Source organism: Protopterus annectens, chromosome 3.part1 (assembly GCF_019279795.1).
Source record: "Protopterus annectens isolate FY-2018-M chromosome 3.part1, PAN1.0, whole genome shotgun sequence".
Lineage (NCBI taxonomy): Eukaryota > Metazoa > Chordata > Ceratodontiformes > Protopteridae > Protopterus > Protopterus annectens.
In genome coordinates, this window is record NC_056732.1 from 1,829,178,252 (window position 1) to 1,829,204,007 (window position 25,756).

A 25,756-nucleotide genomic window follows, 5' to 3' on the forward strand; every position below is an offset into this window, starting at 1 on the left:
ATCTTCACTGTGTTCAGAACTGCCACCTCTTGCAGACCATACATGGTGACATGGCACTGGTGATACATTTAACTACGATCGTGAATTATTTTTAATTACTCCTGTTACTCCTACTACTACTACTGTCTGAGTACCTTTATTCCACATTGCTCTCATTTCTGCATATAAATCCAGGTACTTTATGACTTTATGTTTCTCAGTATGTAAGACATTATAATTACTGGTGCAGCAATTTCAATGATCACTTCTACTTTTGTCTTTTTTCATAGACTACTCCATCTGTTTTTTGAACTGCTGGTAATGGGTGATACCATTTGATACAAACTCCATCACTGTCACTAATGCTTTGTGGTTCATATTTCCAAAGCTTCTCAGCTACATCTATATTATATTATTTGCACAATCTCCTGTACAACAAATTGCCACATTACTGTGCCTTACATTCTTGGCTGAAGATCTTTACATGGTATCACATCCAGACAAGATGTGCAATGGTTTCCAGTTCTGTTTTGTTGGAGTAGTTGGTGCAGGGGTTTAACGCTATGAGCTGTAGTTCCTGTGGTACAAGGTTTATTTCTCTCAGCCCTCATTTGTATGTTGTGTGACCTTCAGGAAGTCTCTTACTCACTTAGCCAGACAGTCCTTAGAGGCAAATGAGAATGTGGGCTGCACTGCAAGCCTAGTAACTACCAATGAACCTGCATTTGTATGTGTCTCCAACTTTTCAATGGACTTTCTAAACCAGCATAGCCCACAATCTTGGGCTGCCATTATTAGCCTTTGATTTTGTGGTTTCAATTCACCTATCCTTATCCATTCCATGGTGTGCTACCATGATCTAGTGGTAAGGCACAGGAATCTGAACAGGTATGCGAGTTTGAGACTGTTGAGGCCAACTATTCTTGGGTTGCATAGCTAGGCTTATAAGGGCTTTAGTGGTCATTAGGCTAGTATACACTTATGAATCTATGAACCTTCATCAAATCTTGATCAAGGTGAAGATGTTCCAGATGATATCTATACATGCCACTATGTTTCTGGGCTTTCCAAATTTCTCTCCTTTTTTCTGTTCCTTTATATTTGCCGTTTTTGATACTTTCAGTTTCTATCTGGCTTTTGTCTACTTCTGGCTTGATTTCCATTCCTGTTTTGTTCTGAGATGATTCTGCTAAACTAAGGAAATATGTCATCTTTGACTTCTCTTTATGGTTTTTAAAAACTTTGACTAAGTACGAATCGGATGAGGTCAGCAAATATGTATGCAGTCTCATGACTGCAGATCTAGATGTAGTCAACTTTGAGGAGGCCCATATCTCCTTCAGAGTGAGGGATATATAATCTTGGCATGCACTGCTTTTATACATCATTTGATAAGCATTAAGATCTTTTTTTCTTGTTTTCTTGTCAATTTGATTTAATACTTTTTGGGGCCAGGCAATGGCACCAAAGCTGTAAGTTAGAACAGGAAGAGTATATTGAATTATAGCTTGGACAAGTTTAAATCATCCAAAAAAGTACATGAGATGTCTTACAAGGATGGATTCTACCAGTTAAACTGTAACCACTGCCAAATCTATTAAGTAAACAGCCTAATGGGTTAAGGGCAGTACATAACAGCAGTGGTAACAAAATAATTACCTTGGAATCCCCCTTTTGAATTTTTATCCCTGGGATAATACTTTGGCCTTTCTTGGCTTAGCTGCGAAGTACTTTGGCAATGTTTCATTGGCATTACAATGTAATTGATCACTGTAGAGCAAATGTTATACCTTCATAAACCTTCCATATTCCATAGAATGAGGAATGTGTTTTTGCAATCTATCAATGCTATACTTAGAGTCTTCCCTTTTCCACAGCTCTGTATTAGGGCACTGTTTAACTCTGCATCAGTTCCTGTATACAATTTATATATTGTCAGATGGCAGGTAATTGTTCCATAGTTCTTAGAATGACTTATAGACTCACTCCTAAGGAGGATTTTCCTTTTTCCACCATGTTGGTGTCTGGAATGTGCATCAAGGTAATTCTTACTTGGTGATAAGTCTTTGTGTAAAGATGTAAATACCTTTAATCAAAAGTTCTGCATTTGGGCTGGATCCTCCAGTTGGAGCGTCTCTTAATTTTGTCTCATCTTCTTAGGCTATTAACTTCTCCATTTTATACCCTTTTACATAAGAACTCTATTGTTTCTTTCAACTCTTCCACATTTTAACATCTTTGTTATGTTTAAATGAGCCTTCATAATTACATCTGCAAAATGTACCTATTTCTTCTCTTTTTGGTGATTTTGCTATTCTGTTTGCTTTGTTTCCCAGTACTCTGTAAAACTTTTTTTGGGTTATCAATGAATTGGTTATTTTGTTATTTTCCTTTGCATTTATTTGTATACCTTCTATGTTTTTCTGCTTGTGCTGACAGTTTATTATCTGGAACAGTGTATGATGAACCCTGGTCTGTTTTTAATGCTGTATGTTGCTTTTCCGACATCTGTTTTTCTAAAAATGTTTGCTTATCTGTCCCTTTTTCTGTGTTCTTCTAACAGTGATACTTCTTGTCTTAGTTGCTATATGGTTTTCTCTATTCAGTTTTTCAATGGTGTCATTCAACTCACTATTTGACTCTTCAGTGGTGTCATTCCACTCACTATTTGACTCTTCAATGGTGTCATTCCACTCACTATTTGACTCTTCAATGGTGTTATTCCACTCTCTATCTGATTCTTCAGTGGTGTCATTCCACTCACTATTTGACTCTTCAATGGTGTCATTCCACTCTCTATCTGATTCTTCAGTGGTGTCATTCCACTCACTATTTGACTCTTCAATGGTGTCATTCCACTCTCTATCTGATTCTTCAGTGGTGTCATTCCACTCACTATTTGACTCTTCAATGGTGTCATTCCACTCTCTGATTCTTCAGTGGTGTCATTCCACTCACTATTTGACTCTTCAATGGTGTCATTCCACTCTCTATCTGATTCTTCAGTGGTGTCATTCCACTCACTATTTGACTCTTCAATGGTGTCATTCCACTCTCTATCTGATTCTTCAGTGGTGTCATTCCACTCACTATTTGACTCTTCAATGGTGTCATTCCACTCTCTATCTGATTCTTCAGTGGTGTCATTCCACTCACTATTTGACTCTTCAATGGTGTCATTCCACTCTCTATCTGATTCTTCAGTGGTGTCATTCCACTCACTATTTGACTCTTCAATGGTGTCATTCCACTCTCTATCTGATTCTTCAGTGGTGTCATTCCACACACTATTTGACTCTTCAATGGTGTCATTCCACTCTCTATCTGATTCTTCAGTGGTGTCATTCCACTCACTATTTGACTCTTCAATGGTGTCATTCCACTCTCTATCTGATTCTTCAGTGGTGTCATTCCACTCACTATTTGACTCTTCAATGGTGTCATTCCACTCTCTATCTGATTCTTCAGTGGTGTCATTCCACTCACTATTTGACTCTTCAATGGTGTCATTCCACTCTCTATCTGATTCTACAGTGGTGCCATTCCTCTCACTATTTGACTCTTCAATGGTGTCATTCCACTCTCTATCTGATTCTTCAGTGGTGTCATTCCACTCACTGTTTGACTCTTCAATGGTGTCATTCCACTCTCTATCTGATTCTTCAGTGGTGTCATTCCACTCACTATTTGATTCTTCAATGGTGTCATTCCACTCTCTATCTGATTCTTCAGTGGTGTCATTCCACTCACTATTTGACTCTTCAATGGTGTCATTCCACTCTCTATCTGATTCTTCAGTGGTGTCATTCCACTCACTATTTGACTCTTCAATGGTGTCATTCCACTCTTTATCTGATTCTTCAGTGGTGTCATTCCACTCACTATTTGACTCTTCAATGGTGTCATTCCACTCTTTGTCTGATTCTTCAGTGGTGTCATTCCACTCACTACTTGACTCTTCAATGGTGTCATTCCATTCTCTATCTGATTCTTCAGTGGTGTCATTCCACTTGATCCCATCCTTTCTTTTGCTACTCTAGGTCTTTGTAGTAAAATGCACCAGTTATTAGTTTAGCTGCACAGTGGTATATTGTATTTATTTTTGTTATATTACATTCATTTCTCTTAGCAGTCCTAATTACTGTGTTCATATGTTTTGCCAGTTTTATAACATGTTTGGGTTTTACTAACTTTGTATACTCTGTTTCCTTCATCTATCTTAATATTGATACCGATCTCTTGTAAATCAAGCAAGTCTTCTCTTAGATCGATGTCTGGACTAAGAGCATCTTCTTTGCTCTCTGTTTTCTGTGAGTCTTCTACAGAATGTTCTAGAACATTGCCCTGTGACATAACTTGTGTGGATGCATCCTGCTTCATTTGTTGCTCCTCTCTATAGGGACCCACTGGCCCATCACGCTGCAACATTACATGTGCCAGAGTTGCCACTGTTTCCTGCTCCTTCCATTATTATACACCTTCAATTGGACTTTCTTGTGGTCTCCTACAGAAGGCACGAGATCATACCCTGTGGCATATCCTTTTCAGATGCATCCAGCTCCACCTGCTGGTCCTGCATCTGGGAACCCATTGCTTCATCATTTTGCAGCACTGCATGTACTGGAGTTTCCACACTAAAGCCTTCACTTGAAATGGTCTGTCACTTCAATTTCTCTTTAATTTCTAATTCACTAATCATTTTTTTCACACTCCCCTTTTGTGATCTTATTCTTTGATTATGAAATTCACCATATCTGGGAATTTTTGGATGTAGTTCTCTTCAAATATCTTCGAAGCTGTTTTTTTATATTGAATAGTTTGTCTTTTTCTACTCAATGTGGATATTTTTATGTCTTGTCATACTGCTTTTGTGTCTAAAACTTTTATCACACATCGAGCATTTATAGGTTCTGTGCCCGGTGTGGATATTTAGATGATTCACCATGTAACTCTTCTGTAAAAAACTCTTATTGCACATTGTGCATTTATATGGCTTTTGCCCAGTGTGAATATTCTGATGCAATACCATATTATTTTTTTGTTTAAAACTCTTCTCACATATGGTGCATTTATATGGTTTCTCATTAGTATGGATATTCTGATGTCTTACCACACTACTTTTGTCTTTAAAACTCTTACCACATATGGTGCATTTATATGGCCTCAGTCCGATGTGGATACTCTGATGGGCTTTCATATTGCCTTTGTGTGCAAACCCCTTGTCACAGACTGTGCATTTATAAGGTTTTTGTCCACTGTGGCTATATTGATGGCTTACCATATGACTCTTCTGTGTAAATCTCTTATCACACACTGCGCATTTATAGGGTTTCCGTCCAGTGTGGATATTGTTGTGATGCCTTACCATAGTGCCTTTCAGTCTAAAGCTCTTCTCACACATGGTGCATTTATAGGGTTTCTGCTCAGCATGGATACTATAATGCCTTACCATAGTGACTTTCAGTCTAAAACTCTTGTCACACATGGTACATTTATATGGTTTGTGGCCAGTGTGGACACTTTGATGCCTTACCATAGCTCTTCTGTCCCTAAAACTCTTCCCACACATGGTGCATTTATAGGGTTTCTGCCCAGTGTGTATACTATGATGGGTTTCCATAGTGCTTTTATGTCTAAAACTCTTGTCACATATGGAGCATTTATGTGGCTTCTGTTCACTGTGAATAATCTGATGGCTTCTCATTTGAGACTTTCGCACAAAACTCTTATCACACATTGTACATTTGTAGGGTTTCTGCTCTGTGTGGATATTCTGATGTGCTACCACAGTGCTTTTGCGTCTAAAACTCTTATCACATATTGTGCACTTAAAGGGTTTTTGTCCAGTGTGTATATACTGATGTCTCACCATATTACACTTGTACGTAAAAGCCTTGCCACATGTGGCACACTTGTAGGATTTATGCCCACTGTGGTCATACTGATGTTTTAGCATGCAGTATTTCTGTCTAAAACTTTTGCCCCATGTGGTATACTTACAGGGTTCCTGTGGAGTGTGCCCCCTCTTATTATTTCCTGCTAAAGGTTTATGGGTAAAGCCTTTGTCATGTGTGGCATATAGCTGTTGTCCTGTGTGGACTAACTGTTTTTCCATAACTGACTTTAGTGCAAAACGTTTGCCACACCCTGTACTTTTGAAGAGTTTCTGTACTGATGATCTTTTTTCACCTGTAAAACTTTTGCCAGGCATGGCAGATTTATGCCATTTCTCTTTGCTGAATTTTGCCAACATTATTGTCTGCCTTTTCTCACTATGAATTAATTGTGCATTTAATTTCTTACTATTAAGCACTGAAGTACCACTCTCGTTAAGTTGTTTGTAGTGCCTTTTTTCTGCACAGGATGTCAGATGCATTATTAATTCAGTTTTCTCGATACAGTCCTCATTACTTTGCATATGGTTATCATGTTGGTTTTCAGCGAACACCAGGTCTAGCACTGCAAGCGACATCACATTTGGGGAAACTTCACTGTAGTCAGAATTGCGGCATTTTCCATGCGATGACTGTAGACAGTGTACCTCAGTAAAATCTGTATTTCTGTTGACTTAAGAGAGAAAAAAATGGGTCAGAATGCAATGAGGTACAGTGAAGGTTTATTGTGTTATCCCAAGTGCTACAACACAAACTGTACATAAGTGTGTTTTTTCCATACAAACCTTTTTTAATTTCTTATTGTAGTATAAGTTGAAGTACTAAAAAACTACAACAGTGGAAGCTTCCAAGCAGTCACTAGTAAGCCAAAAGAAAGTCGTAGATACGGAGAGAAGTCAAAAAACGAACTGTGCAAGATTGAACTTTATTCCACACGTAAATAACACTGTCAACAAATGACTACGGCTTTCTTTTGGCTTATAAGTTGAAGTACTTCTACTATCATGTCTGTAAATACAAAGTACAAACCATAAAATACACTGAGATCTGAGGAGCCTTATAATCATAGTGACCACCTGACACGATAAAGTGCAACAAATCACTGCAAATACCTGCATCATCAGGTACAAATAACTCTGGTGATGACGCACAGAAATGCACTGCAATAAAACAAAACCATATGTACTTTACTGCCTTAGATTTGTAACCTGGTACATATTGACATGTTTACCATAGATACTGTCCAAGAATACAACCACCCCTGCAGATCACAATTCTTTTCTATAAAATAACATAATTTCTTTTAATGTAATGTGGTCCCTCACAATATCAGAACCCCAGATTTCATAGTATGCAATCATTTCTCACTTTCTAGTGCACCCTATTTATCCCTACTGGTTGTACTGGATGAAAATAATCCCTGTTGCTCTTCCATCTTCTTTCTTCCAGATTACTTTAATAATGCCTTTACTCTGTGAAACAAGTAATCCCTGATCTTTTTACAAGTCAGTGTCAGTAGCACAACAGGAAACACACTTGCGTTTGGTGCTGGAAGACCAGAAAGCCATGGGTTCTACTCCCGCTGCAGGAGACTGCATTTATTTTCAAACTGATGTTAGTACAGTGCAGCATTAGTGGGTGCTATACTCTTGACTGCACCATCCTTTGGATAAGATGTTAAATCGAGGTGCCATCTGTTCAGACTGGTAGTAGCTCAGGTGGATGTAAATGTTCCCATAGCAGTTATCAAAAACCGAAAGGATTGCTTTATTTACACTTCTTTACATTATTTATGCATTCATATTCATAGATGATATCTTGTCGATTATTTCACATTTTTTTCTAAATCTCAGCATATAATCTGCACAGAAGATTTTTTTCTAAGTCATCAACTATTTTTCAAATTTTCTGTATTTATCCCCAGTCCTTTCTTTCACAACCATATTTTTATTTTGTCTGGTTTATCTTTACCATCTCTGGTTTAATTATACATTAATCCTTCATTTATTTGTTTCCATAATCTATGAATTACTAAAAATGTTCTGTCCATTTTTAAATTTCACTTTTTTTTCTTTCTCATATACATCACATCTATTGCTATATTTTTTAAAATCCTTCCTATTGATAATCTTTTTAAAACATTCTCCAAAACTTCTATTTTTCTTACATTTTTTTTAACTTTCGTTGTTTCTTCCTTGTTGCACATTTTATTTCTTCCAATACCTTATATTTCATATTACTTCTAATTAGTAAGTTATCCAACAAAATTCTATACAGGAGATGTCTTCTTTCATAAAATTGCTCAAACCTTCTCCTACTGTTACTCACAGCATTTTTTTATATATTCTTTTAATCCCTTCAGAGGACATGCCATATAGCATTTCTCCATAATATTGTTATAAGTAAAAACAGAATGAAAACTCCAGCAAAGCTAGAACTTCCACTGAGTGACCTCCCAAACCTCTTGTATCAGAGACATATGGGATATATGCAGACAATCTTTATGAACATCAGGTGTTTCAGCTAATTGGCGATTCTGAACGCCCATGAATTGCTTCATCATTTTAATGGACAATTTCAGGCCAATAAAGCCAAACTGCACAAGCTGTGGATATGCATATTTCGGCCTTATGACCTCATCAGCACAGCACAAGCAGAGTGTTTGACTAAACATTAGAAACACAGGGCTGTTATACCCAACTGATGTCCATTATCATTAGGGTCACTGTAAAAATATCCCCAACAGCAAACTAAAACAATGAGTGAGAAGGTCACTGAAAAAACAATCAGTAAAAACAGAATGAAAACTCCAGCAAAGCTAGAACTTCCACTGAGTGACCTCCCAAACCTCATCTATCAGAGGCACATGGAATATACGTAAATGATCCTTATGAACATCAGGAAGTTCTAGCTTTGCTGGAGTTTTCATTATGTTTTTACTGATTGGTTTTTCAGTGACCTTCTCACTCACTGTTTTAGTTTATAATATTGTTATCAGAAAAAAATCTGTTTTCATCAATGTCATTAATTTTCACCTTTCATAATTCTGTTTTTGTCTTTTCCTTCCATCTTGTATTACTTCTTTCCCTCCTTCACACCTTACATTACATTTCCCTATCATTTTCGGCTCTCTCTTTCACCCTCTTTATTGCCCAGGAAAAATGCAGATACCAAGTACACTACAAGATTTTTCAGATTCAAACATTCTTTCTTTATTGTACACACCTCCTCTTTTCACTGGAATCAGTCTTGATTGTCAAATACAATTTAAACACATTTCTAACATCTCTCTCCATTTTAGTTGTAACTATTCACACCCCCAAAAATGTGGTCATTTTCCTAATATGGATTAACAAACACTTTTTCTTAAATGACATATTAAAACTTGTCCACCATGACAGTATCTTTTTATTTCTCCCAGCATTATTTTCCACAGAGATATTATATTTTCATAATCTCCCAATTTTACTACTAATACACTTGCTTTCTAGTAAAATATATTCTACTTATTTTCTTAGTTTCACCAGCCCTTGTTTTTTTTTTGCCTTATTTAACTGTAACCCAGCTTTATCATTCCTCTGCTTGCACCACCACTTTACTAGTTCATATTTTATTTTTAGCCAGCCATTAAATCAATCTACATGTTACAAATTAGTATTATAACGCCTTTCCCCAGTAAGCTTTTGCTTCTTTCATTTCACACATACATGACTGAATTATTGCTTTTGGACATCCTTGTTCATCTCCTGTCCTAATTTGTAACTTTTTGCTCATCTGTCATAACTTTTACCCATAATATTTCACACCTTATTTATTTTAATATTCAATATTTTCTCCTATCTCATATGTCTCTAGAATTTTCCATATCTCTTCTTCAGGACTAACCTTATCAAATGCCTTAGCCATATCAAATCACTAGATCCTTATTTTATTTCAAAATCCTATCTGTTATTTCTTTACCTAATAGGATCTCATTTGACACTTTCATACAAAATCTTTCCCCGTGATTCTGAAAACCCCTTCTTCTGTAACTGCATCCAAAACATTCTCCATCTTTTTTGTATTACTTTCACAAAGGTATTTCCCAGTGTTAATAGATCTCCAATTTTTTTATACATTTTCTTTCTTATTTTTTCCATATAAACTTAATTACTTCACCACAAATCCATTTTTATTTGCTATTATTTTCTCTATCCGTTCATTTAATATTGTACAGAAAGTACAGTGCAAGATCTTACCCAAACACTAGATGTCCTAATTCTCACTGTTGTGGTAGTCTTTAACTTGGGATATCCTGCTGAAGATAGCCTGACTCTGGCCAGCATACCAAAGCCTTCAAATCTTCCTGGCATTGTACATCAGACTTATGTCCTACACACAAAGTGTAAGGTACATATGTGACATACGGACATCCTCAGAACTGAAGTACCCCAGAAGAATAATAATATGATCATCCAGGAAGGGAAACAAAAGGAGATAAAGATGCAAAAGAAAACACCCTGGTGAGCAGTAGGGCAACAGAAAAATAAAAATGGGTCAGGAGTAAGGGAACGAATACTGCAACCGTGAAAAGTAAGACACAAACTGTTATGGTAAGATCTTAACCCAACTGAACTTCATATTTCCTTCCTTATCACTGTTGCACAATTGTTTAACTTGGGAGATTTCAAAAGCCACTGTAAAGTATGGGTGAAGGAAGCCAAAAAACCAACCCTCCACAAACCTATGAAGGATGTCCCTGGCAAATCCTACCCTGGCCATGGAAATGACATACAGCTTATAATGCTTGGTAAAAGTGTGAACAGAAGACAAAGTAGCGGCTTCCCAGATGGATCTAGTATCCAGACCTTGTAAAAAAAGCACCAGAAGAGGCTACTGCCCTTGTACAGTGAGCACAAATCAAAGGGGAAAGCGGCTGCCATGAAAATAATAACAAATGGAAGTGGCCTTAGAGATCCAGGAGGAGAGGGTTTGCTTAGACACTGCCAAACCCAATTTCCTACCATGAAAGGAAACAATGTTGCTCAAATTTTTTGATGTATTTTGTCTTATCCAAGTAATATCTGAGCTGTCTACAGAAATCCAAGGTGTGTAGTACCCTCAGACTAGCAGATTGTGGGGAAGGAAAAAAGAAAGGAAGATGAATGGACTGATTCAAGGACAAATCATCAACCACCTTGGGAATAAAAGGATTAGTATGAAGAGACACCCTATCCTTATGAAAAAACAAAAGCAGAAGAACCATGCCATACAAATACAATACTGCGGGAAGAAGAAAAGATGGGTTCAAAAGGGGGCCGAGTCAGTTTTTCAAAACCAAAATTAAGGTCCTACGGAGGAGGGCTAGGCTTTATTGGGGGGGGGGGCGGATATGAAAGATGCCTTTTAGGAATTGTTTAACTTCAAAACTAGAAGCCAAATGTGGACTCAAGGGCAGGTAGATAAAATGGTTGACAAATGAGCTTTAACAGAGGAATATGCCAAACCAGTATTTCTTTTTAAACAAGAATCATCATCAACAAGAATATCGTCTACTTAGAGCCAAGATCTGCTTAACATACAAGGCCATGTCAAACCCAGAGCTGTTGGACATGCTACACTTAAAGAAATCACAATCCCTCAGAGCTACACGCTCCAGTGATCTAAACCTTGTCATCACAATAAACAAAACATGCTGGAGGGATAGGTTCCTGACCCATAGACTCCCCAGACTCTGGAATAGACTGCCCATACATGTCAAGCAGAGCACCTCCTTGGCCCTCTTCAAAAGGAGCCTTGATGATTGAATGAGAGAAAGGAAATTCACCCTGGAGATCACGTCAGTCACCCTGCTAGACAGGGGTCCAGGGAAGTAAATAGTGTGGGAAGAAATAGCCAGGGAATTGTTATGGCTAGGCTTGTATAGGCCCTAGGGCCGATAACCTAGTACCAACCTATGAACCTATAATCATCTTTATTAAAGCATCACTTATGACACAGGCAATCACATATTTATATAAATGAAAACAAACCATATTGACATATTTTTAGTTGCATGTATTATACATCATTTAAAATCTGTCCTGTCATTGTCTGTCAAACACTACATAGCTCATTCAAATCCAGTATTCTTTTGAACCTCATTTCCCCTCCAAAACATTAGTCTGCATGTACTCTCCCACAATTCCTGTTTTTTCTAGGTAATTTGCTCCCACCCTTTTCTAAAGATCCCATTTCCATTTGTGTTATCTCTGTTACTATATTCACTGCTTCTAGTAAATTTGATTTCCATTTCTAGTAATTGTTTTTTTGGCAGCCACCAGAGACTCAGTAAGGCTTTCGTATGTCTAGGCAATTCTAATTCTGTACTATGACTCAAAAAAAAATTTCTTAGTTATACTAGTTTGCTCACCCAGAATTTCTGATAGAGTAGTCTGCTAGGAATTTTTTAATTCTGCCAGCTGATTACATTCCCCAAATAAAATATTTTCGAAGTTACCTCTTTCTTCCTCACCACACCTCCAACATTTCCTGTCTACCTGAGGAAAATTCCTTTGGTGTCTAGTTGGGGTATAACACTTCCAAGCAAAGCTTCTAAATCTTCTCGATTTTGTTGCACATTTGGGAGTTATACATATACCCCCTTTGTTTCTTTGTGAATTTCTTACCCAATATCCCTGCCCAAGCCTTTCTAATCTCCTCTGATTTATTCATATAGTTATCATGCAACATTCTATATGCCCTACTGATTATCCCTTTCTTAACAGCAGCTTTTGTTCTAGATTCTACCAAAAACTCCACCAATACTAGTCTTTCATTTAGGACCCCCTATTTCTTTATGTTTGCCTACACTCTGATATCAATCCTTGATAGGGAAGACATTCTCTAACCTGCAGTCCAAATAAATTATTGGTCACTTACCATTATATTAACATTCCCTCTCTAGTTATTTGCTCCCAAAAACTTGGTTCCTTTGGCAGTTTTCTCCAGTATATTCCAGCCCCCTCCAGCCTATTGTCTGTATCCCTAATTGCAGTCATTCCTATCGGCAGAATCTCCTTTCTAAATCCCCATGTTGGCTTAGTTCTTAAAACACTTTCTACTACTTTATGAATATAATTTCTGTATGGTTATTGTTATTCTCCTTAAGGATCTGCATCCAAAATCCCATTCTTTCCTTGTTTCTTGAGCATCCCCCCCTGTTTCACCATCATATTTTTCCACTTTTGGTTTTGGCTTGTTGTATGTATAGGAGCCTTAACTGAGTAGCTCTGTAATACCCCCTCAAATCAGGTAATACCAAATTATCTTGTTCTTTTGGAAGGATCAGCTTATTTCACTTGCCTCTTGCCATTTTCCCCTCCCAAATAAAATCCTTCAACTCTTTATTAATTGCCATCCACAACGAATATGGTTAATAAAATATCCCTGATTTGTGAATACAACTAAAGGGACTAAAAATATTTTCACTGCTTGTATCTTGTTATCCACAAGACAGAGCCTCCAATTTCTCGGCTTTTTATTACCTTTTCTTTAGTTTCTTCCCATATGCCCCTAGCTGCCGTAACAGAACTCCTTTTAATCCATACTCCTAAGTACTTCATTTTATCATGCCCCCCACAAATGTGTACTGCTGAACCACTTTGTGTGTGGGTACGCAGTTTACAGCTATTGCCTTTGTTTTATCTTCATTAATTTTGTATCCTGAATAGATTTGAAACTGTCTCAGAATATTTCACAACACTGAAATGTCCTTTTCTGGTTTTATCATGTATACAATAATATCACCTGCAAATAAAGAAAACTTTTCTTGACTATCATATCAATTATATTCTTGAATTTCTGAGTCTCTTATTTTTTTGCCAATGGTTCTAAATATAATGCAAATAATAAAGAGGAGAGAGGACACCCTGCCTGGTTCCTCTGATCAGAGAGGAACCTACCCACTTTAATTTTCACCTCCAATCCCTCATATACCCTCCTAATCAACCTTATAATTGTATCAGAGAATGCAAATGCTTCCATTACCCTACTCATAAATATCAGCTTAGTCTGTCTGTCAGATACTTTTTCTGAATCAAGACCCACCACCAACAGTGGTATTTTCTTACATTCTGCAAAGAAGGAAAGACATTGTGCTCCCTGCTTGTTGATGTACCATGACTGTGGTATTGTCTTTAAAAATCTTTAGAGGACCTGGAACCAAAGTGAGTGAAAGGCTTAAAGGGTTAGGATTAGACCCCTCATCTGACCAAAACTGATGTGGTTGGACATCTGTCAATGGGAACAGATTAGAGCCCTCATCTGACCAATACTGATGTGGTTGGACATCTGTCAATGGGAACAGATTAGAGCCCTCATCTGACCGATACTGATGTGGTTGGACATCTGTCAATGGGAACAGATTAGACCCCTCATCTGACCGATACTCATGTGGTTGGACATCTGTCAATGGGAACAGATTAGAGCCATCATCTGACCGATACTGATGTGGTTAGACATCTGTCAATGGGAACAGATTAGAGCCCTCATCTGACCGATACTCATGTGGTTGGACATCTGACTGATACTGATGTGGTTAGACATCTGTCAATGGGAAAAGATTAGAGCCCTCATCTGACCGATACTGATGTGGTTGGACATCTGTCAATGGGAACAGATTAGAGCCCTCATCTGACCGATACTGATGTGGTTGGACATCTGACTGACACTGATGTGGTTAGACATCTGTCAATGGGAACAGATTAGAGCCCTCTTCGGACCGATACCGATGTAGTTGGACATCTGTCAATGGGAACAGATTAGAGCCGTCATCTGACCGATACTGATGTGGTTGGACATCTGTCAATGGGAACAGATTAGAGCCCTCATCTGACTGATACTGATGTGGTTAGACATCTGTCAATGGGAACAGATTAGAGCCGTCATCTCACCGATACTGATGTGGTTGGACATCTGTCAATTGGAACAAATTAGAGCCGTCATCTGACCAATACTGATGTGGTTGGACATCTGTCAATGGGAACAGATTAGAGCCCTCATCTGACTGATACTGATATGGTTAGACATCTGTCAATGGAAACAGATTAGAGCCCTCATCTGACCAATACTGATGTGGTTGGACATCTGTCAATGGGAACAGATTAGAGCCCTCATCTGACCGATACCGATGTGGATGGACATCTGTCAATGGGAACAGATTAGAGCCCTCTTCGGACCGATACCGATGTAGTTGGACATCTGTCAATGGGAACAGATTAGAGCCCTCATCTGACCGATACTGATGTGGTTGGACATCTGTCAATGGGAACAGATTATAGCCCTCATCTGACCGATACTGATGTGGTTGGACATCTGTCAATGGGAACAGATTAGAGCCCTCATCTGACCGATACTGATGTGGTTGGACATCTGTCAATGGGAACAGATTAGAGCCCTCATCTGACCGATACTGATGTGGTTGGACATCTGTCAATGGGAACAGATTAGAGCCCGCATCTGACCTATACTGATGTAGTTGGACATCTGTCAATGGGAACAGATTAGAGCCCTCATCTGACCGATACTGATGTGGTTGGACATCTGTCAATGGGAACAGATTAGAGCCCGCATCTGACCGATAATGATGTGGCTGGACATCTGTCAATGTGAACAGATTGGAGCCCTCATCTGACCGATACTGATGTGGTTGGACATCTGTCAATGGGAACAAAGACCATGAAATTTCAGATTGTTGGAGGAAGCTCCCAATCTTGATTGGGAGCATCCATGTACAGCTCTTGAGTAGGAAGAGGAACCTAAAAAGGCAAGCCTGGATTTAGGGAGATCTGCTGAATCCACCCACAGAGTTACAGAGTTTGAAACAGGGTAAAAGAGAGACTGGAAACTCCAGAGGGTGGTAGTGCTGGAGTCAAGCAGTGTTGAGATACCAATGAAATTTTCTCATGTGGAGTTTGTCCAAATGAACCATGATGGGAATGTCAGATGCCATGAACCCCAAGGCTTGGAGAAATTCCATTGCAAGAAAAACTGGAACAGAATGAAGAGACTTGAAACAAGCAGTCAAAGACAGGCCCTTGGGAGGCAGAGGAGAAGCCAGCAGTGGGATGGTCTGAGTCCCGAAACTCAAAAACACTTGGTCCTGAGAAGGAGTCAACACTGACTTTTTGAGATTGAGGATGAATACCACACTGCACAGGAGAAGCATAGTGAAATGTAGATTGTAAAGCAAGAGTTGCTGAGAGGGAGCTAGAATCAGAAGGTCATTCAGATAAGGGAATAAAAAAACTACTATAGGGTCAGACATTTGGGAAATACCTTTCGAGCTGCAGAATGACCAAAAGGCAAAGTAGAGGACTAATAATTACAGGAAGAAATAGAGAAATGTCAAAGTTTCCTGAAGACAGGGTGAATAGGAATATGGAGGTAAGCATTCTTCAAAGCCAGAGAGGCCAGAAAAGCCTGTGGAAGTAAAAGGGGGGAAGAAGGGTCTGAAGAGAACATCCTCAAGGAAGGGACTTTGTGAAAGGTGTTGAGATAGGACAGGTCTAGAATGGGCCTCCATGACCTCTCTTTCCTGTGGACCAGAAACATTCTGGAATAAAATCTTGTTATCTGTAGAGAGAAAGAAACAGGTTGTATGGTTCTCTGTTCTATCAGTTCCCGCAAGACCAGAGGAAAATGAGGAAGCTGGCAAGGAGGAGGATAAGGAAAGCCAGAACACAGAGAAAGGGACTTCCAGGCCATAAAATAACCATGGTTGGTAATGGAGAAAACCCAGGCATCTGTGGTTATCTGTTGCCAAACAGGAAATGAAAGGGTTAGCCTGAGCAACAGAGGAATCTGGCTGGGAGGGTGGGGGTGGGGGGGGCTGCATGTAGGATAGAGGCAGATTTATCAGGAAAGGTGGGTTTTTGACCTTTAGCATTCTGACTGGGTTTATTTGGGAAAATCCACTTAGAAACCCTGTTACTTAGGTTCATAGGTTCACAGGTTTATACTAGGCTATCTGCCCGAGGGCATTTACAAGCCTAGCCCATAGTTTTGTGGCTTACGCCACCCCTTTAATATGGGGAACTATACCCATTATTTTGCTGTGCCTCTGTCGAGCAGTGACACTGAGGTAATCCCCGGGGTATATCTGCGATCTCCCATCCATTGGTCAAGATTTCTCTTGAACAAGGCCAGCGAGGTGCTCTGCCTCACATATACCGGGATTTTGTTCCACAGCATAGGGAGTCTTTGGGTGATGAATCTATCCCTCCAGCACGTCCTATTAATAGCCGTGTCGAGGTTTAAGTCTCCCGCCCTTGTGGCTCTGACGGATCTAGATTTATTGAGGTGAAGCATATTCATCAAGTCTGGGTTTGACATGGCCTTGTATGTCAGGCACAGGTCACCTCTGAGCAAGCGGTAAGCGACTGTATAGAGCCGAAGTTCTTTCAGTCGGGCAGCATAGGACAGATTTTTGAGACCCTTTATCCTTTTGGTGAGGAACTTTTGTGGCCTCTCCAGCTGCTGCAAGTGTCGGGTCAGATACATTCCGAATGGGGCATTGTACTCAATCATTGGTCTGATGAGTGATGAGTACAGGGAAACTATGACCTCCCTTGATCTAGATGTGAATCCCTTCATGATAAGGTGGGCAATGTAGAAGGTCTTCCTAACTACTTTAGCTACATGGGTGTCGAATGACAGGATACTGTCAACCTGGGTCCCCAGGTCCCTAATAACTTCTTCTGTGCTCAGTGGATTGCCACCTATATGGTAGCTAGGGGTAACCTTGTTTTTCCCGAAGGGTATGACTATGCATTTTTTGGCATTTAACTTTAGGCCATGGCTCTGGCACCAGTTATCCGTTTCTGTGAGACCTTTCTGAAGGATATCTGTGTCAGATGTGTTTTCGACTCGGCCCAGTTTGCAGTCATCTGCAAACTTTGTCAGCCATAACCCTCCTGTGTTTGCTTGTACTTGAGAAGTAGATGCCAAACAAGAGTGGGCCCAGGACTGAGCCCTGTGGGACACCACTTGTGACAGGCTTAGAGTCTGACATGGCGCCAGCAACTCTGACCCTGTGGGTTCTGTCACTCAGCCAGTTTGCAACCCATCTTGTGATGTATGGGTTAACATTTAAGCTGATGAGTTTTTCAATGATACCCGAGTGGGGTATTGTATCGAAGGCTTTCGCCAGATCGAGGTATGCTGTATGGACTGCCTTTCCCTCATCAATGGCTTTGGTGACTGTTTCGAAAAAGTCAACCAAGTTTAAAAGGCATGATCTGCCTTTGACAAAGCCAAACTGGGTTGGATCCAAAGTCTGCAAATTCCCTGTGTCTTTGTTTATGAGATCCATTATGATCCTCTCCATGGCTTTGCAGATAAGGCTTGTCAAGCTAATGGGCCGGTAATTTCCAGGGTCGGTGGAGGCACCGCCTTTATGAAGTGGGACCACTGTCGCAGTGCGCCACTCCCTGGGTACGTATTCAGAGGTGAGACTATGATTAAACAGCTGTCCTAGCTGTGGGTTTAATTCCTCGTTGAGTTCGTGGAGCACACAGCCGGGGACACCATCAGGTCCCATGGATGCTGTGTTTCTTGCTTTGAAGAGAGCAGTTCTCACTTGGGTGTTAGAGATGTTTGGGGGGCTACAATCGTTTGGTATAGATATCTCTCCTTTTGGGGGGGAGAAGTTTGCACTGAACCTGTCAGCCAGTATGTTGGCAATGTCTGTAGGATCAGTAATCTTCACATCATTTTGAACTAGTTCTGAGCATATCTGGGAGTTTCCTCCCAGGTTTCTAACATAGCTGAAGAAGGCCTTATGATTGTCTTTTGAGTCTTTAGCTATTTTTCTCTCAAAGTTTGCTTTGGATGATTTTATGAGAGCTCTTAGTTTTTTACTTGTAGTGATCAAAGGTGTCTTACCTTTTAAGGATTTTACTCTATCTTGTAGTAGCTTCCTCCTTTTGTTGTAGAGTTTGTTTATGGCTGGGGTCCACCAGACTGGACGCTTGCCTTTGGTACAAAGAGTCTTTGTTTTGCTTGGGATTGCCTTATCCATGCAGTCCTGTAGGTGCTGGTAGAAGGCATTTGTAAGTGATTCAGCGGCTTGGGTACTGTTTTCCGCCTGCTCGGGGGCCTTAAAGGAGACCACACTAGTCTTTAGAAGTGTGAAGTCGGCTTTCGAGAAGTTCTTTACTGTGGTCTTTTTTATTTCAGGTGGGGGTGGGATGAGGACCTCCAGCGAGATTAGTTTGTGATCTGATCTCACCAGTGAGGGGTATACTTCTGGTGTTGAACATTGTGCTCCCATGTTCATGATGATGAGATCAAGTATGTTTTCTCCTCTTGTGGGGATGGTGACCAGTTGTTCCATGGCGTTTGAGTTTATGAATTCCAGGAACTTTTGGGCTAGGGTATTTGGGCTTGAGTAGTGTTCCCAGTCTATATTAGGGTAATTGAAGTCACCTAGTATGATGGTGTTTGGAGATACATTTATCCCCTCCAGTGTTTTCAGGAAAGCCATGTGAGGTTCCTGAGTTTGTGAGGGTGGCCTGTAACATGCTACAATTTGCAGAGCAGTCTTGCCTATGGTTAATTGCACCTGGATGGTCTCCGATGCATCGTGCGTTGCCACCAATCTTGAGGTGTGGGTGTCCTTGATGAATATGGATATCCCCCCTCCTTTCTTGGTATTGTCCGGATTTTGGGGCCGGAACGCATGGTATGAGGTAAAACCTGATAGTGCTGGGGTGCTCTCAGGAGCCTTGAACCAGGTTTCTGTCACAGCACAGACATCGATGTTCTCCATACTGAGAAGGGCCTCGAGTGCGTGCATTTTGAGATTGAGACTTCTGGCATTGAGCAGCATTACCCTTAGCTTTTTTCCATTTTTGTGTTCTAGGGTGGTAGGTTTAGAATTTGAGCCTTGCCTAAAAAGGCACTATGGGGTGGCAAGAGCCTTTGCCAATATCCGGAATCCCAGGGTGACAGGTGCAAGCCGTCCCTTGAAGCAGCGTGGCTTGTCCAGCATGTCATCCCAGGCAGACAGACATTGGATCCCCTTTGAATGACACCAGAGTTTAAGCCAATTGTTAAAGCTGATCATCTTATCTCTGTATTGTGGCATCATTCTTGGTGAAGGTAGGATACTGCTCAAGGTCAGGGTCATACCTGCCTGGGCTACATAATCAGAGAGCTCCTCAATGTCTCTTTTCATGTAGTCCAAGGAGGTACGTCTCAGGTCATTTACACCAGCGTGGACAATGACTGAGTCATATTTGTACCTGCTGTTGAGAGACCTGAGTGCTTGCGTTATGTGGCGGATTCTAGCACCCGACAGGCAGCTTACTGTAACCCTCTCCTTACTCAGTCTGGTGAGCGGGATGTCAGTGTGTCTGACTATGGAGTCACCAATGACTAGTGTGTCTGGCATTGTGTTTGGCCTTAAGGGCTGTGACTGTTTGACACTCTGACTGTGAGGTCTATGTGTTGCAGGTGTTGTGTTCTGAGGTGTAGTTGTTTGGGTGTCTGCTTTGGTGGCCTCTGCTGTTTTGGTAGATTTTTGCTCAGAGCCTCCGAGTATGTCTTTGTGTGTTTATGTGTATGATTTGAGGTTGTGATGGTACTATGTGAGACTGGGTCTATAGTGTGTGTGGTAACCTTCTCCTCCTGTCTGGTCTTGCCAGTCCTATGTTGAGAGAGCTCAGCCTCCAGTTTGGCCGTATAGTTGCATCTCTCGCATGTATTTGTGTTTTGTGGGAGGAGGAGAGGGTTGTCTGTGTACATGAGGCAATTGTAACATTGCCTCAATATTCCCAGGTTCACCAGCTGAGCAGGAGAGGACACTAGCAACTGATCCCTCGATATGCTAGAAGGAATAGACAAAAAAACTTAAAGGAGATTCCGGGGGATGTGGGTGTCCGAGAAATGGGGTTCGCCTTTTTGGGGTACTATCTATAACAAGAGTGCTGTATCAAGGTGATACTTCAAGTAGATTGTCTAGGCTGCCTATGGACAAAAGAAGATTTCAAAGTATAGCTCCTCTGGAACTTAGGTAAAGGAGAAACAAAAAATTGTTTGAGGTACTACATAACCTTACCCTTGTCCTCCAGTGTTTTAGACAATTCTGCAGCAGTGTAAAAAAAGATTCTGGTTGCCTAATCGCAAATTCAAAAGTTTGTCCTCAATGTCCCCAGGTAAGGCCTGCAAGCGCAACCAGGAATATCTCCTCATAACAAAGCCAGATTCAGCTGTCCTAGAAGAAGCATCGGCTGCATCACAGCTACGTTTAAGGGAATAGTGAGCTACCCAGGAGTCAGAACTCACAAGAGACACAGCAGAAGACTTACTGTCCAAACCAGGAATGTCAGTCAACCCTGCCAGCTGGGACAGCAGGCCAGGGCATATCTAGTCATGTGGGTCTGACAACTGATGGCCCTGAAAGCCAAAGTGGCAGAAATACATATTTTTTTCCCCATATCTTTCCATAGCATGGCTGGCCTTGCCAGAAGGCAGAAGCGTGGAAGAGATAAGCAGTTTGTATGGCTTAAGGGTGAACACAGAAACCACAACAAGGTCAGAGAAAATACTTTTATACAGGAATTTGTGATTCTCAGGCACTTTATAAAGTCTGTCTGGCATCTTAGGGGCTGGAGGTTGACAATTAGAAGCCTGAGAAGCTACTGTAAATGTGTCCAACATGGCAGCTAAAACCGGAAGGCCTGCAGAAGGTTTGGGTGAGTCCAGATGCATGAGTTCATAATACCTCTTTTGGACCTCTGAGATATGGGAACAATCCCACTTTAAAGTGTTCTATTATATAGATTACTGTATTTTCAAAGGATAATTCCTCAAAAGGAGAGTGAGGGGACAAAGAATCTTCTTCAACAGGCCCCAAAGCCAAAAGAAGGTGCATTTCTGAGGAATATGCTAAGGATTCTTCACCAGAGTCCAACTCCTCATCAGAAGAATCAGAATCCCTAGGTCTCTTATATGGGGTGGATGACCAGGGAGCAGCAGCAGGGACAGACAATCCCTGAGAGGGTTTCAGCACCATGAGGGTGTTAAACAGCCCTTGAGTAAAATCCTGCCACTCTTTGTGAGGATCCTTAGCTACAGTAGCCATGTTTGTTTTTCTGTTTCTTTTTTAGAAGAACATCAGTTTTGACAAATCTAGTAGGGTCAGATCACTGCCTGGATTCAATGAGGTTACCAGACACCTCCTTCTTAATAAAAATTTGGGGATTCCCCTAGGTCCTTCAGACATAATCAGCCATGGCTCTCCCCTACAGCTGAACCAGATGTATGCGCAGCCTCAGTGGACATGCTAGAAGGCAGCTCTGTGTCAGCCTCCAACTGGATTGTGGCAGCAGGAACTGACATCAACACCAGATGGTCATTGGGTTCTTCCTCCAACCTGAGGGAAACATCCAGTGGAGGCTGGACAGCAGCAGATTCAGTGTGTGCTTTTTCAGCTTTTTTTCTTAAGAGGCGGCTCAACCTCAGGGCAGCTGGATTTGGCCATAGTACACTGGGTTAGTAATTTCAGACACTGGTTTTCCAGATAAACAAAAAGGGAAGACAAACTACTGCAGATTGTCTTAGGGACAAATGGCTGACAGATACCACACTGAATATGGTCGCGTGTAGCACCTAAACAAAAAAGACACTTTAAATGTCTGTATTTATGGGGAATCTACATCCCACACTTACATTTCCCCTTCCTGGATGACACAAAACTAGACTACAAGGAGAAAAAAGAAAGGAAGGAACCCTAATGAGGCACTTCTCTTTAGAAGGATCGGTAGATGAACCAGCTCAGTGAAGAGTGTACAGGCCGAATTCAGAAGTAGCATTTGGACTAGCAGCAAAGAAGTTCTGAGGATTAGGTATCCATATGTCACATATGTACCTTATGAGTTGTGTGTAGGACATTCTTCTGATGTACAATGGCAGGAAGCTTCAAAGGCTTTGGTATGCTGACCGTTGTCAGGCTATCCTTGGCAGGATATTCCAAGTTAAAGCGCACTAAGGAAGGACATGATTAATTTCTTGTTTTCATTCCATATTCATAACTTCATCTACTCCTTGTGCCAGTTCTTCCTTTCCTTTTTAATATTCCTTCCAAGTATCCCAGAGATATCTCCATTTCTAGAGAATTCCTAACATTTTCACATGTTTTTTTATGATCCATATTCTTTTCTTGTACTGTTTCCTTTTCATATATTCTACTCAAACTTTTCTGCAATTTCCATTATTTCTCTGTCTGGATCTAATATTGCCTTCTTTATTAAACATTAGAAATTCTTCCTTCTCATATTTTACCACTTTCCCAAAAATGGTGATGCTAACTTTTTTCCTTTAAAAACGTTTTGTCTAAACAACATTTTTTAACCTTTTCACTATTTTCCTGCTGCCCGCTATTTCTTGTATTATATCACCCCATTGTTCTATGCCTTCTTCATGCCTTTTTATGATTTCATTATATATACTCTCCTATTCATTTGCTTCACTCTTTTTATGCAATCAAAACTGTTTTCTTGTATTTTTCTTTATAAGCACTCCACCAAGCTTCAAGTTTTCTTAATCTACTCTCATTGTCACATGCTCTTCCCATAAAATCCCGTGTTCCCGTTTCATCGTACCTGGTTTAGCTGTCTCTCCAATCTTTTCCTTCCTTTTGCTTGGTCATCTTTTGTTCCAGACCACATCACTCAGTGAGCTGAAAATTCAGCCATTTCTATCTCACCTGTTATTTCTTTCATATTGTTTGATTACATCACACAATCTATTTCAGTCCTAAATGGACCCTTTAATATGTCCATTTTTCCCCTATCTTCAACCTCCATGTCTTATAACTTACATCTTGCATTACTTTCCCCCTCTTGTTTTCAATTTGCACTTAAAATCTATTACCATAATAACTGACATACTTAATAGGATAACATTTTTAAGTTCAACACACAACTTCTTTCTCTCTGTAATAACAACAACACTATTACTAATCAGCTAGGGACATTGGACACATGCTCCCCTTTCAGGGGTTCATAGGTGCAGTTAATTTCATGTGCCTCTGTCGAGCAGAGCCACAGAAGTGATCCCCGGGGTGTATTTCCTATTTCCCATCCACTCATCAAGATTTTTCTTGAAGAGTGCTAATGTGGAACTTCACTTGACATAGATGGGTAGCTTGTTCCAGCGTACAGGAAGTCTCTGGGACAGGAATCTATCCCTCCAGTGTGTCCTGTTTATTGTGTTGACAAGGTTTAGGTCCCTAGAGTGTGTAGCTTGGAGGGATTGGGATTTCTTAAGTAGTAGCATGTCCAACAGCTCTGGGTTTAACATAGCTTTATATGATAGGCAGAGATCGCCTCTGAGTAGGCGATATGCTACGGACTAAAGCTTGAGTTTTTTAAGACGGTCAGTGTAGGGCATCTGTTTGAGGCCAGTAATCCTCTCTGTATGGTACTTCTGTGGCCTTTCCAGCTGCTGCAGATGTCTTGTGAGGTACATTCCAAAAGGGGCATTGTACTCAGTAATGGGTCTAATGAGTGCCGAGTAGAGGGGGACAATGACCTTTTTTGTCCTGGATGAGAACCCTTTTGTGATAAGGTGTGCCACATAGAAGCACTTCCTGACTACTGTGGTGATGTGATTATCAAAGGAGAGACTACTGTCCACCTGGGTCCCAAGGTCTGTTATCACAAATTCGGTGTTAAGTAGACTGCCGTTTATGTGATAGTTCATGGGTACAGAGTTTTTACCAAAGGGGATGACAATGCACTTTTTGGCACTGAGCTTGAGGCCATGCCTCTGACACCAGGCATCTGTCTCAGTGAGGCCATTCTGTAGGATGTCCACATCATTTGGGGACTCCACTATGGCTCCTAGTTTGCAGTCATCTGCAAACTTCGTTAGGCAGAGACCTTCTGTGTTAGCCTGTACTTCAGAGAAGTAGATACCAAACAGGAGAGGTCCCAGGACTGAACCCTGTGGTACTCCACTTGTCACTGGTTTGAAGTCAGATTTGGAGTCTGCAACTTTTACAGTGTGGGTTCTGTCAGTGAGCCAATTGGCAACCCATCTTGTGAAATAGGGATTTATACATAGTTTAGTGAGTTTAGCTATAATTCCAGAATGGGGGATGGTGTTGAAAGCCTTGCCGAGGTCAAGATAGGCTGTGTGAACCACCTTACCCTGATGTACGGCTTTGGTGACTGTCTCAAATACGTCAATCAGGTTCAGAAGGCATGATCTGCCTTTCACAAACCCAAACTGGGTGTGGTCCAGAGTTTGGAGGTTACCGATGTCTTTGTTTATCAGTTCCATGATGATACATACGTTCCATGGCCTTGCAGACCAGGCTTGTCAGGCTAATAGGGCGATAGTTCCCAGGATCAGTGGTGGCTCCCTCTTTGTGGAGTGGGATAACTGTTGCTGTGCACCATTCAGTGGGCACAAAGCCTGACGTGAGACTATGACTGAACATGGTGCTTAGGTGGGGAGCCAGTTCATTCTGATGTTTGTGTAAAGCGCAGCCTGGGATGTTGTCCGGTCCCATGGATGCTGTGTTTTTGGTTTTAGAGAGTGTAGCTTTTACTTGCATAGATGTGATTGCAGGGACTCTGCATTCTTCCTGTACAGATATGGGCCCTTTAGGGGGTGAGAGGGGGGTAAAGTTAGCATGGAACCTACCTGCCAGGATGTTGGCAATATCAGTTGGTTCTGTAATTTTCATGCCATTGTGCTGTAACTCAGTGCAGATCTGGGTGCTGCCATTGAGATTCTTGACATAGCTATAGAACAGAATGCTTTGTGGTTGCCCTTAGAATCAGTGGTGATTTTGTTTTCGTAGCTAGCTTTGAAGGATCTTACAAGGGATCTCAGCTTCTTACTGAGGCTGA

At 40.7% G+C, this 25,756-nt stretch overlaps 1 protein-coding gene across 1 annotated transcript in view; it reads right to left on the bottom strand.

Annotated features, from left to right (window-relative positions):
- Nucleotides 1–3,943: 3,943 nt before the first annotated feature.
- LOC122797893 (zinc finger protein 883-like) overlaps nt 3,944–25,756 on the bottom strand; it is a 115,310-nt gene continuing 93,497 nt past the window's right edge. The window contains exon 3 of the mRNA XM_044066412.1: nt 3,944–6,546. Within this exon, the coding sequence (XP_043922347.1) occupies nt 4,808–6,546 (1,739 nt within the window). The 3' untranslated portion in view covers nt 3,944–4,807. The remainder of the gene's footprint in view (nt 6,547–25,756) is intronic.